Source organism: Scophthalmus maximus, chromosome 3, assembly GCF_022379125.1.
Source record: "Scophthalmus maximus strain ysfricsl-2021 chromosome 3, ASM2237912v1, whole genome shotgun sequence".
In the NCBI taxonomy this organism is placed as follows: domain Eukaryota; kingdom Metazoa; phylum Chordata; class Actinopteri; order Pleuronectiformes; family Scophthalmidae; genus Scophthalmus; species Scophthalmus maximus.
The window spans coordinates 24,998,268-25,012,339 of NC_061517.1; the positions used below are offsets into that span (position 1 = coordinate 24,998,268).

The 14,072-nt window shown below is 45.8% G+C and overlaps 2 protein-coding genes across 4 annotated transcripts in view; both read right to left on the reverse strand.

The window, feature by feature from the left end:
- Positions 1 to 5,152, reverse strand: part of si:ch73-138n13.1 (titin homolog) — a 31,506-nt gene extending 26,354 nt beyond the window's left edge. For 2 of the 3 annotated variants that reach the window (XM_035640134.2, XM_035640132.2), the window contains exons 1-6: positions 4,957 to 5,152; positions 4,637 to 4,841; positions 2,871 to 2,964; positions 1,648 to 1,712; positions 212 to 1,548; positions 13 to 103 (exon numbers count right to left, since the gene is read on the reverse strand). In XM_035640134.2, the coding sequence (XP_035496027.2) occupies positions 13 to 103; positions 212 to 1,533 (1,413 nt within the window). In that variant the 5' untranslated portion in view covers positions 1,534 to 1,548; positions 1,648 to 1,712; positions 2,871 to 2,964; positions 4,637 to 4,841; positions 4,957 to 5,152. The remainder of the gene's footprint in view (positions 1 to 12; positions 104 to 211; positions 1,549 to 1,647; positions 1,713 to 2,870; positions 2,965 to 4,636; positions 4,842 to 4,956) is intronic. The other variant, XM_035640133.2, reaches the window with a different exon arrangement.
- A 648-nt stretch (positions 5,153 to 5,800) lies between these two features.
- On the reverse strand, positions 5,801 to 14,053 carry rnf10 (ring finger protein 10). The gene is made up of 17 exons (XM_035640135.2): positions 13,516 to 14,053; positions 12,236 to 12,420; positions 11,791 to 11,996; positions 11,616 to 11,706; positions 11,321 to 11,505; positions 11,044 to 11,180; positions 10,617 to 10,771; positions 10,275 to 10,400; positions 9,423 to 9,663; positions 8,962 to 9,095; positions 8,678 to 8,795; positions 8,485 to 8,586; positions 8,239 to 8,376; positions 8,041 to 8,132; positions 7,840 to 7,897; positions 7,023 to 7,187; positions 5,801 to 6,917 (listed from the first exon to the last, which is right to left on the reverse strand). The coding sequence occupies exons 1-17, from the start codon at positions 13,685 to 13,687 to the stop codon at positions 6,844 to 6,846; spliced, it is 2,379 nt and encodes a 792-aa protein (XP_035496028.1). The 5' UTR covers positions 13,688 to 14,053; the 3' UTR covers positions 5,801 to 6,843.
- Positions 14,054 to 14,072: the final 19 nt, after the last annotated feature.

The window sequence follows — 14,072 nt, forward strand, 5'->3', positions numbered from 1 at the left end:
TCCCTCTCTTACCCTCCTCTGAGGATCTTTGGTGATGTCATGGTGGTCTGTTGCCTCACTGAGGGGAACACTGCCAAAGTCGGGTGACCACTCGGATGAAAACCTGATGAACATGCATCACACAAGACAAAAGCCATGCATGATAATGGGACTCCTGGACAAAGACATGGGTCTAAAGCAAACCTGAGGAGACACTTAGAGAAGCTCTTACCTTTTGGTCAGGTCGAGGGGCAAGGGGCGGGGCCTTAGTGTTGGCTTGACGATGGGACCCTGAGTTGGTGGTGTATCCTCGGTCAGCTGCTTGATGAGCTTCTTCACACCCACCGGCGGTTCCTTTTCAGGGACCAGCTGCACTGGAGACTGAAGATCTGAGCCTTGGACTGCAGCAACCGTTCCCGGGGTGGAGGACGGATCTAGGAGGAGACTGATTCGTGACTTGATGCTAACCACACGCTTATTCTCGTCAGACTCTTTCGCGGCCATTTCCTCCGTCTCTTTGTTGCTTTGGTCTGAGAGGGCAGGCTTGGCTACGACATCAGCGCTTTGTAGTGTGTTACTCTTCGGGGTTCTCTCTTGCTCTCTGCTCTGTGGCAGTACCGTCGCCTCGGGGGTGTTCTCCTTGGTGTTTGCCTTCGGACTTTTACGGTGCAGAGAAAGACCGATGGACTCAAACCTGGATGTGAGATCAGCCGACAGCGGCCGTCTTCCAACCCAGCGGGGGGAAGAACCCGGCGCCTCTGTGTTGGTTGGACTGTCGAGGAAAATGGCTGATACAGGTCTGGGCCTGGAGCTTCTCGGCTGGGGCCTCAGAGGCACAGCTCCCTCGGCTTTAACTTTTCCCTTTTCTTCTTCCTCCTGCCCTACCTGTGCAAGAAAGCCCATGGACTTGGCTCTGGTAATGGAAGCCCCGCCTTTGCTGGATGTTGTCTTGTCTTTCTCGTCTTCCATCTTAGTGGTTCCAGACCACTCTGCAGCAGGGAGATTTTTAAGGCTATTGGAATAGCCTAAGCTTGATGCACCAGATTTCCGCCTCTCTGCTGGCACAGGAGGAGTGGGCTTGCTAGGGTCTCCAGGGTCAAAAGGTGGGGCTGGTTTAAATGGCTGGACTACTGGCTTGGTCGTTTGTCCTGTGTTCACCTGATTAGATGTTTTGAAGGAGGTAGAGGCAGGACGGTTGGGATTAAATGACACTGGTCGGGGTTTAACAGTGGCAACTGGTTGCTGTGGTTTTGGGATGCGCGGAGGCTCTGGTTTGTATCCGACAAAGCGAGTGGACTCTGGCCGTGGCTTGGTTTGGGGTTTAGGGGCGAGTATGGGCTTTATAGTGGGGTTTCTATCCACTGCATAAGGTTTAGGAGTGAGTCGTGGCTTGGGTCCTGGGACAGGTTTGTTGGGTTCTGGGGTGATGATATGGGACTGGTTGATCTCGACGAGGCCCTTGTTGCTGGAGTCAGTCAGAGGATTCAGGTGAAGACGTCCTCCCGCCATCGTCCGCCCCACCTCCCCAGTCTGAACCTCCACCTGAGCGGCCATCGTCTTCAACGGCACCTTGAAGCGAAAATGAAAGATCACAAAACAAAACAAAATTGATGTATGGTCATTTTTAACATTGCGGCGCTCAACCAGGGCTCTGCACGCAGTACTCACTCTATCTAGCCATGACTGTGGACTTTGTCTTGGGGAGTGTCTCACACTGCACCACAGTTACACACCTAAGAGAGAAAGATATTTACAAGTTATCGATCACTCTCGCAGGTTAAAGTGCAAGATATTTTGACATAACACAGCAGAAAGGGCAGAGGTGTGAATAATAAAAACCGGTATTATAAATGCTGGCTCCCTGCCACACTGTCATGGCACACTGAGAACAGAGCCATCTTTAAAAATAGTAGTCAGACCTGTGTTGTTTTTTTCCTATGAAGAGTTAAAATGGCCTTTAGGAGCGTGCTATTACTAATAACACTAACAACGGATAAGTGTCCCAGCGAGCCAACATGCACAACAGGAGCCTGCAGCTGGCAAAACTAAACAGGATGGAGTCATTTATTTAAATTCTATTGTTATATAACACTACATTTGTTTGGCTACACACCTTGTTTACCCTTTTACACATTGCTCTGTTTTCTTTATCGCGTACGGTGTGTATTGTTATTGCATATAGTATAAGTTATTGCATATAGTTTTTTTATATTTTATATTATATATACCCTAGATTCTGTTTTCTATTCTTATTGCATGTTCTGCTTGTACTGCAAAACTTGTGCTGCCGAATCAAATTTGAGGATCAATAAAGCTACATCTTATGTTATCTTGTAAACTATTCTTTTTTTTAATTTTTGGATTTTTTTACTTTTAGTTAGTGGCGTTGTGATACATTCATTCTTAAAAAAACATTTTTTTTATCGGACATTATAAATTCTAATCTATCAAATGAATTCATTCGTGGGGGAAGGGCTGGAGTCCTTGTTTTCTTGTTCATGTTGTGACACAGGCAGGGAATATGGGGGGATTCCACTGCAAACTCACACCACACTGCCATTAAAGATTCAGCCCCTCCCCTCAGGAGCTTTTACATGGTTATCGCTAACCCACTCCTCAGTCGTAAGAAGCAGACTGATAAATGAAATCATCCAATCTCACCTGTCTCCGTTCTTTTTGACACACAACGATAGTTGTGTGTCAGCTGTTTCTATAGTGAGATTGAAGATGGAAAATGAAACCTCTAGCACTTGTGTGCTTGCCCTTTAAGAGGCTCCTTCTACACGTCTGATAATGCTTTCCACATGTTGCTGCTGTGTTGAGACACTTCACTACAGAACAGTAACAATTCCTTTGGAAAAAATGTTGCGAACAAGCGGCGCACATCTCACCTGACCAGATGTCAACCGTCTGCCGCCGAGCTCTGGCTTTTGTTCCCACCAAGCGGCGATGTCATATCACAAAGGAGGAAGGAGTGGAAGGAGCCTAAGAGGGAAAACACTTTGTGTCAACAGAGCAAGCGAGCTTTTCACTCATCGAGACTGCTGCGCTTAAATCTGCGGTGGACAAATCACAGCAGAGCCACGACGGGAACGCGCAGACGCTTCTTCGCTGTGATGTTCTCACGCCTCCGTACAGGAGCAAACAGATGACAGTGTTTACTCTGACAGGAGTACACAATAGTATTTGTCACACCCAAACATTCACACTGATGTGTCCAGACAACAAAATGCACGAGGACAGTCATTAACTGAACGCCCCAAAAATAGCATTTTGAACTTTTCCCACTGTTAAATTGGCATCATGCTCTTTACCAATGCTTACCTGCCTTCACCAAGACGACATGTAGCATATTGATGCAAATTCAATCTGTGACGGAGCTATAAATACAAATATGCCTTAATGTGTCCACTCTTCTCTGTGAGTCTCATGATGTACAATAGTTGATTTCCAACTACTCAGCTGCTGCTGTTAAAATGATTAAAATCCGTAAGTCTAATTTAGAAACGGGAGAAGAAGAAAAAAACACGATGCTGAGAAAACACAGCGACTTGTGCCGGTCTACCAAAGATTCAAATGTTGGAAACTTAGATGTTGACAGGAAACGCCTTTTGCCAAAATGGAATGCTGAACATTCATTGTGTGGGGCACAAAACTTCATTACTGAAAAGCCAAAATCAACAACAGTGAAGACGCCTCCCTCGCAGCGCGATGCACACGGACAGTGTGGTGGGGATTCAAAAGACTTGGCGGGCATCTTGAGGAGGAAATAAGTGATACTACTTTGATTTCTATCAGGAAGCGGTACGGGGTAAGGAATACAAAGGAACCGTCTAAACGTAGACGACGGCATAAAACCGATATATCAACAAGGTACAGTTCTTCTCAGTTAGGTTCTCACACTATAAAGCTTTAAATTACAATCCACACTGTGACAGTACAACATCTACAGCTGCAACACAAGTCGTGTGCTGTCAGGCCTGTCACGAGAATTACGTTATTGACTTGTCGTACGATACGCGAATATGAACTCAATCATTTTTATTGGCATGAATAGCAGTCATTGTGTCTACTTGTTTGTCGACATGAGAATGAACGTCGACATCAGTCCAGCAAAGTCTCGCTGCTTCTGTCCTCTCATCTGTTCCTGTCCTATGATTAATAAATCACCGGATATGGATTTCTCAGTATTTTTCTAAAAAAGGTGCCACGTGATCAGATCGCTTGTTCTGTCGGAGGCCTAAACACAAGTCTAAACTCTGGATGACTTTTCTCTCAGCGGCAGCAACAAAAGATCATGTAGGGCCAATATACAGCGAGCTCACACAATTCAGTATCAAAATAAATGCTCCTAAAGGGACGATAATGTTGTTGATCTCGATCATTTCTGGGACAACGCGTAGTTCTCGTGACACACATGTCTGCTGTCATCTAAGATGGTGTGCAGTGTCTGTGATATGAATCATTATTAATAATAAATATGATGCAGATTAAAGTCAAGATTACCTGTAAGTGTGTCACAGTCAAACAATAGGGCAGATTTAATGTAACACACAAACACCACCACTACTACTACTACTACTACTACAACAAAAAGAAGTAAATACAATACAGTTGAGAGATGTTAATACAATAATCTAAATGACGTCACGAGCACCTGTAACTGTTGCCTTCACACTCAGTCTGTCCCGGTGAGGGATGAGCAACAAGTGTCGCCTCTTCCTCCTCCTCCTCCTCCTCCTGCTGCTGCTGCTGAACCACCGAGCCCCGGGGTCACGGACACAACCCGGCCGGTCCAGTTCGGTCGACCCGCTCGGAGCAGGGGTCGAGTGTCGACGGAGCGCGACGCGGTTCAAAGCCGTCTAATGGTGAAGAGGATGGACATGCGCGTTAGCAGCCGCGAGCTAACAACCACTCGAAGCTCGCAAAATGGAAACACGACTGAGTTTGATCCCAACCAGACACAACACAACTCACCGAGCAGGAAAGTCCGCGTCGCGTCGCGTCGCCTCGTCTCGCGTCGACGCAACTTTCAAAACGCGACACACTTGTGGCCAATTTTTTTTCTCAGGAGAACGCGGACCCTCCGCCAGTTGGTTAGAGCCAGTGGCTAGCGGAGTGGCTAACTTGGCTGTTTTTTTTTTTTTAACTGAGCTAGCCAACGGGCTTGCTCTCTGTCCCGTCTCAGGTTGCAGTGTTGTTGACAAGCCGGACGAGACGGTTGGCCTCTGCGCGAGAGTCAGGACAGACGTGTTCCGGTTTGTACCTTCAAAATAAAGTGTAGCACAGACACAAAATGGACGGACACTAGGGCCAAACCGATATGTTAAAGTTTAAAAAGGGAGCATTAATATATGTCTAAGCGTACATTACTGCGTCGACTGTTTAAATCTACTACTTAATACTTTGGTGAGCAGCCAATAAAAAAAAAAATTCAGTCCCAACTTATTTGTTTGAAAGGCAAATCCCCACGACTTCCGGTCTGATGTCGCGCTGAACGGATGTAATTGGTCTAATCTTTGGGGCTTGACACTAGGCTGAAAATGGGATAATGTGATTGGGCGAGAATCCCATCGCAGGTATATATAAATCTAATTGGTTTTCCGCTATGCGAAATTAGACTCCTTTGATATTGAATTAAGAGTTTTGCTAATGTATTATCTGAATGAAAAGTTCAAGCTCATCAGGACTGCCCCCGTGCGGACAAAGGAAAACGCTGCATCCGTAATACAGCAGCTAATGTTCCAAGTTTTTGACCTTACCAAAAACATAATCATATATTGCATTAACTAATTGCAGAATCACACAAACAGTCACTTTGTTGATTGTGCATAAATGTTTATTCATTTCAACAGACTAGTTACATTCACTAGCCCATGAACTGGATCAAACTCAAAGGTGGATAACGGAAACCCTCAAATCAAAGCAAAAAATGTAATTCTCCTTTCTCCAGGTTTCACAAGCATTCTTTAAATGTCAGCAGTTTCACCAACTTCACACGTTTTCGACACTGAAACTAAACTGGGGGAGCCATGTTAAAAGTTAGTGAACATTCTACAACAGAAGATGAGTGAGGAGAAAGTTTGTATTTATGGTTTAACAGGGCAGAATATACTGGAGTTCTGTTCAAACAACAGAACTAATCTCTTTAATAATACTGTGTTGTCACTCCCTCAGAGTGGCATTAGATCAGTAAGTATTCCTGTTGCAGTTACGAAATACTAGGGTATAGATCTCAAAGCAGCAATCCAGACAATCTATCCGCTTGGAGGCAGATGGCGTGCAGGCCCAAATTATTAACGTGATAAAACACATCTTAAGTGTTCATCTGTGGTAAGGTGGAGATCCAGACTGATCAGGTCTGAGCACCGAGTATCCTGGAAACATTTCAAAGGTGCAGGGTACCTGCAGCTGGCTGACTGCTACTGTGATATAAAGCACCCTATAGAATTATCTCATCTATATTACTCATGGGTCCCAGATGCAATGCTCAGAGTCAATTTCAGGAAAGTCTGGAGCCATGAAAAACCTGATAACATGATAATCTTGTTATAGGATCGATTTAATTATCAATTGAGCTAACTGTTCCCTATATGGCTTCCATTGGGGCAAGTTGTTGCTGCAAAGCTTTGACCTAGTTATCAAACAAAAAATATTGAAAAATTAAACTAAAGGCGTCACACCCAAACTGTTGAACAAGCCAATGGAACAATGACTAAAGCAGCATGAACTTTGGCTACATACTAGAACCTATTGTCATAGCTTATAGTTCCAAGAAAGATCTGCATGGAGGTAAAAACACAAGCGGTGGGGAAGATCGGCCCAAGAGACGATACAGAATGCTTCAATGAAATTCAGTGTTGTCTACTTTGTGTGAACCATGGATGTGCTGAACAAGAGTTTCTTCTTTTTCTTCTTCTTCTTTCCTCCTTTCTCATCTGAAAGAGAAGGACCCGAGAATGAGTGCAAGTCCAAGAACACACACAAGTGACTTAAGAAAAAAAAAACTTGATGCAGTGAATGCAAATTTATAGACGTCAGACCTGGGTCGACCACAGGTTGTGGAGGAGGAGCTGGACCGCTGTCCAGCTGCATAAGTGCCTTCTCAAAGGCCTGGCTGAAGGAGTTCTGGAAGCTGGGCACCGGGACACGGTCTGACCCGTCACTCTCTCCATCGCTGTCCGCGGCTGGTGGAGCTAGGAGCATATCTACACGGCACAAGACACAATGCTGAGTTAAAGGAGCCTTCACGCTGTTAAAAAAACAGGTTTGACAGGAAATTTTACTTGCACAATATTCAGTGAGTGCAACTTGTACAAATCAATAAAAGTTATACAGGCAATGAAAGTGCATAAGTGATCCATGAATATAATAGGAAATGTAATCATTTGTAATCAGCAGCATAACCTACTATCAAGTTAACAAGTTGTGAGTTTATTAATTTTGAAAAATTAGGATTGGTAAAAAATGTATTACCTCAAAATGTAATACTATGACAACCCTGTCAAGAAAAACTATTCAAGAATATTGTCAACATATTAACAGACTGAGCCTTAGAACTCAAACATGAGGTAACTTATTAGAACCCAATTATTTGGCAGATTGTAGTACAGAGCTGTTTATTCAATTACACATATTGTGCACATAAATCTAATCCATGCAGGTATTAGAATATCAACATAAAATTAATATCCACCAATGGCCTGGATATCAGTGTTATCTTGACCTTTCAAATTTGAGAGGAGGCGATGCTAGAATTAACGTACAGCATATTACCGCATCAATCTAGTCTTTCACTGGGTGCATAATAATAAAGTGTCACGTTATAAGCCAACCACACCATCTGGAATCTGGCTCTACCTTTCTTTGGAGTGATCCTGGGCCCTGCATCAACTCTGGCTTTCCCATCTCTTAGCATCTATACGGGACACAGTCAAGGTCACACCAATTCAAGGGCAGAAGTTGCGTGCTACAACGTTAGCACTTCAATCATCTCACGTCTCGCCCCTTATGAAAGGGGGAGTTTGAGTGAACGGTGACGTGTGTGCTCGCCATACACACCTGTGCAAAGGACATGCAGTGGGAGTCTTCCTCCACACTGCCCACGGTGGGTGAAGGGCTTTGTCCATTCAGACTCGGGAATCTCATCCCATCTAAGACAGTAAATGAAATGCCCAATTCACATTTCTCATCTAAAACCATAAACAGCTTGCCGATGAGTGACAATATGGCACAATAAAGTGCAGAAGCTGCTCTTACCTGAGGAGGGGCTGCTGCTGAGAGCTGGAGGAGGGGCAAAGGTGAAGTCAGGTTGCATCAGGTGGCTGCTGTTGTGAGGCGGAGAGCCAAATGCTGGGAAATGCTGAAGGTTCTCGAGTCCAATATGGACCTCAGGATCTGAGACACATAGGCGCAAGTGTATATTGTGAGGGAGAGATGGATTTTCCTACGTCTTTCTGGACAATCGTTTTCAGGTTGTGTTGTTAATTGCTCCGGTGTACTTACATTTGCCCTGCTTTGTGTTTTCCTCCATTTCAATTCGCTTCTCTCTGCGCTTCTCGTCCCTCGCCTTCTTCTGCCTCAGGCGCTTTCTTTTCTCCAAGTCGTCTGAAAAGTTTGGGGGGGAAATATTTACTGAAATATCTCTTTGCCGCAGCTGAATCCATACAGGCTGAAAACAGGAAAACGTGTGTCCAACCTGCGAATGTGTCCAGGGTTTCTTTGGAGATGACCGGTGGTTGCAGGGCCAACTCGCAAATGCTGAACTCGCATGTGAGCGGCAGATGAGCCAGATAGCGATGGCGACGGCGAATCTCCTGCAGCCACACAAAAGAAATCATCCAAAGAAGTAACAGAGTTTAGAATTAAGAAATAATAACATGAGTTTTAAATATATTAATTAGTGCTATAAAGGTCCCTGCTACTATTGCTACACTGAAATTGTGGTAACAGAAAGTGATTTGCGTTTCCTCGTTTGCTGACCTCAGTGACCGTGTGTCCCACGATCTCCACTACTGTGGCAGTGATGGAGTCGGGGCTGGCCTCCAAGCTGCCGTATTCACGCAACAGACAGCGTACATTCACGGGATGCAGGAACATCTGCTGGCAGTCGTCAGCTGGAGGGAGCGACATGCAACATTTAAACATGAAGAAAAACAGCTGCCTATACAGCCGAGACAAAAAGGCTTTCTGTGCTTTGGACAACACTTTTCATTGTATTGAGGGGTACAAATATTCTAAGTATTCTATCCATTTTTATACCCAAACAATATCTGTCCCATGACTTGCTCAAGTGAGATACATCAATCAGTTTGTGCTTACACAATAAGGAAGTTCAGTTTCCCTCAAAAGTGATATTCCCCTTACAGCAGATGAGCTTGAACCAATATTAAAAAATTTACTTTAACAGGTTTCGGTGGCCAGGAGAGCAGAGAGTGACCCACCTTGGTAGAAATAGTAGTAGGGCCCGTGCACCACACTGGCCGAGGGACGCCCCGGCTGTGCCTGGTCGGCCAGGCCCTCAACGTCAATCTGGGGCTCTGGGTCAGCCTCCATCATTTCCTCAGGAGGCTCCTCCAGCACGCTCTCCAGAACGCCTTCAGGGAGCCCTGGCTGCTCCTCTGGGAGCTCCTCTGGGAGCTCCTCCACCTCGTCATCAAATGCTGAGGCGTACTGCAGCACAGGCTGGGAAGGAAGAACAGGCAGTAATTAGTAAAAGAATTTGATCCCCATCACCAATAGATACAATACAGACAAACAAGATTAGGTCAAAACCTAAAATATGGCTGAATCATGTATGGTAGAGGATTTCGAAAAACTGTTGTGCACCCGCGATATACTGATTAACATATTCGTGACATCAACAAATCAAATTTGCATTTCTTTCTAGGTTCAGCTGGTTTAAGCCCCTTTATCTGTTTGCACATCGGCTCAATTGGACATCACGTTACACAGACTTTGTACTAGTGATCTGGCAGGATGAAGTCTGAGTCCCACATTTGCATTCACACATACAGCTCTTCCTAGTGATGGCTAGAAACATTCAGGGATGCAGCGCATGTGTGAGAGAGCAAGAGTCGACTGGAAACAACCAAAACATTGATCGGTAGACCAATGATAACATGACCAGAAACTCTACTCCAGCTCATACCGTCGGGACGGTATGACGGGAAATATTAGCGGTTTCGGAACCGTGGCTTTACGATACCGTGGTATACCTTGAAACCGGCCCATGCCTAGGCTGAACTGTCTCATGCCGCCAAAGAAGTGTAGATAATTTGCCTTTTTACACTCACCTTGGCACTAGTGACAGTTGTCACCACTTCCTCCTCAAAAGAAGGATCGTCCAGAGTCAGAGAGGATAAGTCAAAGCAGTCTGCTGCAGCTGCCTTCTGCTGCTTCAGCAGTATTTCCTCTCGCTCCTACACCACAGACAAAGAGAAGGTCAGTTAAATGTTCAGCCTTCGTCTGTGTTTAGTTTTATTCTGTGTGACAATTGACAATCCAATTGCAATGATCCACTTGTTAGTCAGCGTTTTTATTTTATTTTCATACTTACACTCATTTCATCTATTGGTTTATTAATGTCTAAAGACAAAATAATGTAGTTGTTCAGTGTCAACAACAGCTTTGGTTACCTGCAGAAGACAAAGAGCGCTCTGGATGAAACAGCCTTGGGCATCGTCTTCCTGGCTGAGCTGAACTTGCAGTACAGCCTTCTCCTCGGCCACCAGGCTCAGGACCTGCACCGGGGAAGTCAGCAGCAGCTTGGAGTACGGGCTGAGACACGCATCTGGAGAACACATGTCAAGTCAACACATTTATATGTTGTCTGTTCAGTCCCTTTGGGTATTAAACATGTATAACTTCTCAAGAAGAGAAACAGTTCTCTTTGAGTTCTGTCAACAAGAGACAACTGACAAGATTTTTTTTATAAGAAACCAAATTATTCTGCGACATAAAAACACTGCATGTAAAAACTGCTATTCATTAGTTTCACTGTTAGCCAATCTTATGACACCACGTCAAACTCTTCAATAACCAAGGCGCCCCCCGGTCTCTCACCTCCAAAGCAAACAGGCTCCTCCACCTTCACCCACTGAGAGCTGGGCATGGCCACCAGAGTCCCCTTTTCCCTCCTCATCAGGCGCATGGTGATTTCATCACCAACTGCATACTGCCTGGTCTCCATAGCAACCACACTGCAGTAAGAAATAAACCATTAGATGTGTCAATACCCTTCTAATACAAAATATACTACTGCTTCAATAGTCTTGGGTGGTTTCATTGTTTAGCTTTTATTAAGATTTACTCCTCCAGAGTTAAGTCATTCTCATCTCACCTCTTCAGGTCAGCCATGTGCACGGCCTCATAGCAGATGGGGCACTTGGACCAGCTCTTGTCACCAAGAGAAAGGTAGTGCAGCATGCACGGCCAGCAGAAGATGTGTCCACACCGGGTGATGCGGGCTGCCAGAGGAGGGTAGAGGCAGATGGGGCAAGACGGCACCTCGTGACTGTAAATGCGCTGTTGATAAGACACAAAGAGATTGTCAACATCATGCATCAGTATGTTAATGAGCGATGACTTTGTTTCTTGCACACGGCAGCGAAGCTCAACCGGTGGCGAGCACTCACCACTTGCTGCACACAGTCCCAGTTGACCAGAGTGTCTGGATCAGTGAAGTGAGCCTTGTAGTCCTGGTCATCAGTCACAACGAACTGGCAACTGAAACACAGAGAGAGAGGTTGACTCCCAACACGCTCCGCCTCTCGGTGTCACATGATGTCTGATGTCTGAGCGGCTGCTTACTTGGCCTGCAGGAACAGCTCCTTGTTGAAGGGCTTGTGCTTGTGGCCCCACTTGTTTCGGCGGCCCCAATAGGAGTGGCCAACGTCTCCAACGCCACCACTACCTCCACGCGGTTCAAAGGTGAAGTTCAGCAGGTGGTTCAGGCTTATTTTCTTCGGTCCAGCAAATTGAGCCGGGCTAAACTCGGCCCGGCGTGTCTCTGCTACCTAGAGAGGCAGAGGAGGACGAAATAAATTACATTTTAACTTAAAGGGGCAGTAAGAGAGCTTGTCTCTTTGTTGTTGTTGTGATTTTTAAAAAAGCGTGTTTTGCTTTAGAATCGCAAACACTGTGCTCCTTTTCAAAAACGTACATTATCAATTGGTCATATAGCTATAATTTTTTTCTCGTGAAAATTGTGGTTTTCACAAATTAAATACAAGGGGAACCTCCAACAAATACCCACCTCCTCACGTCGTCCTCCACCTGCAGCTCCATACTGTCGTCCTCCACCTCTCTGGGGGGGTCTCTTCTCAAAATTTTTGCTTTTCTGTGAATTGGTGCGGCGAGGGCCTTGGACACTGTCGGTTTTCGGAAAGGAGGGCTCACGCTTGCGGCTGTAGCGCTTGGAGCCTCCATTATTTTTTCCTTCTGAAATTGAAATTTAAAAAAACATGAATAATTACGCTGGCACAGACTTGTTAGACTCCAATAGAACATCTTCACTTTGCTGATGCATGATTTGGACGTCGTTAAACAGAAACTGATGGAAGTTAAAAACAACATTGACTTTCCACAGTGGGATCCTGTAGGCATGTCAACACATCTGAATAAATCTATTATTAAATCTATTATTAAATCAAACAACTTAAATCAAGCTGGTGGAATGGAGTTCTTTATGAATGTATTTTGGAGAATTTAACAAATTAACTAGTGAGGACAGAGGTTTATCCGTTGCTGAAGCCAGGGACAACGTCAACACACCTTTAAGAATCTATGTAGACTTTACTTTAGCGTTGTTAGTTGTAGAGCCTGACCAATATGGATTTTTTCGAGGGCCGATGATTCCCGATACCAATACACTGGCCAATATTTATATATACATTTTTTTAAATCAGTCAATGATTCCTAAAATGTCATTATCAAACCTTTATGACAAAGACATGAAATTGAGGCTTGATGTTTTAGTTTAACCATGAGCTTTGTCATAGATAACTTTAAATTGAAAATACAAATGCAACCTAACACATAGAACCTGTCAAATGTAAAAAAACATAAATGCACATTTATAGGCTCAAATCAGTTAGCCGATAATATCGGTCGTGCTCTTAAAATATCGTCCGATACCGATATGTCCGTGAAAAAGGCTAATATAGGCAGATATCATCGGCCAACCGATATATCGGTCGGGCTATATTTATCATATTCACACGTGAGCGTGTATCAGGTTAGCATGTGAATGGTGCAACGTGTTGCGAGGTCATATTTGTCCGGGCAAAAAGTTGACCGTTGAAATCGGAATGTGCCTCATGTATTCATACAGGTGACAACTGGGAGCGGAGAACAGCTCCGCGTGTCTGTCAGCGGCTCGGATGTTGTGACGGACGCGTCAGCCATGACACACACACACACGGTCCCCCCCCCCCCCCCCCCCCCCGCGCTACGGCGAGGCCCCGGCAGGGCCCCGGGCCGAGGTTCGATCACAACACCGCGGGACATTCGAGTGGCTGGCGGCGGGCGTGTCACCTGTTTTGGGTTTAGACTCGCCCGGTGCTGGGCCTGCGGAGCTGGAGCGGGGCGGGACCTTGGCGCTGGCGCTGCTGCTGCTGCTGGGGTTCTTCTCCATGTTGGTCTGCTGCGCGCGTCGGGCGGCGCTGGGGACGAGCTCCGGGCGGAGAGCCGCCGAGCTCTCTGGCATCAAGCGGAGAAGCGGAGGGGGGGAGCGGGCTGCGGTGAGTGCGGGTCAGGCGACGAGGGCCCAGGTTCATTTCTGTCCGACGCGGAGACCCCATCACGGCGACATCTTGACGGCAGAACACTAGAGGAGAAATGAGAGACACGATCGCGGCGTCTCAAGTAAATGGAGGCGGTCGGGAGAGAGGACGAAAGCTCGCCACGCGGGGCCAAGACCCCCTGAAAGGATTCCTCTTTCTCGCCAAGTGAATCAATGTGCCTCTAGCCAGGCGCCGGGTGTTTCCCGAAGGCTGGAAAACGAGTCAATGTCAAGATTTTGACCAAAAAAACAGATCCTTCACGACGAGCTCTCGCAAATGGCGACGGGTCGCCAGTTAAGAAACTGAGAG

Bases quoted from the DNA above. Each gene is read 5' to 3' on its own strand.
- rnf10 (XM_035640135.2), bottom strand. From the start codon at position 13,687: ATGCCAGAGAGCTCGGCGGCTCTCCGCCCGGAGCTCGTCCCCAGCGCC. The intron at 9,664-10,274 runs GTGAGTGTAAAA...CTTCCTTCCCAG, and splicing joins CAACTGTCACTAGTGCCAAG to CCTGTGCTGCAGTACGCCTC. The intron at 8,133-8,238 runs GTAAGAGCAGCT...TTACTGTCTTAG, and splicing joins CAGCAGCAGCCCCTCCTCAG to ATGGGATGAGATTCCCGAGT.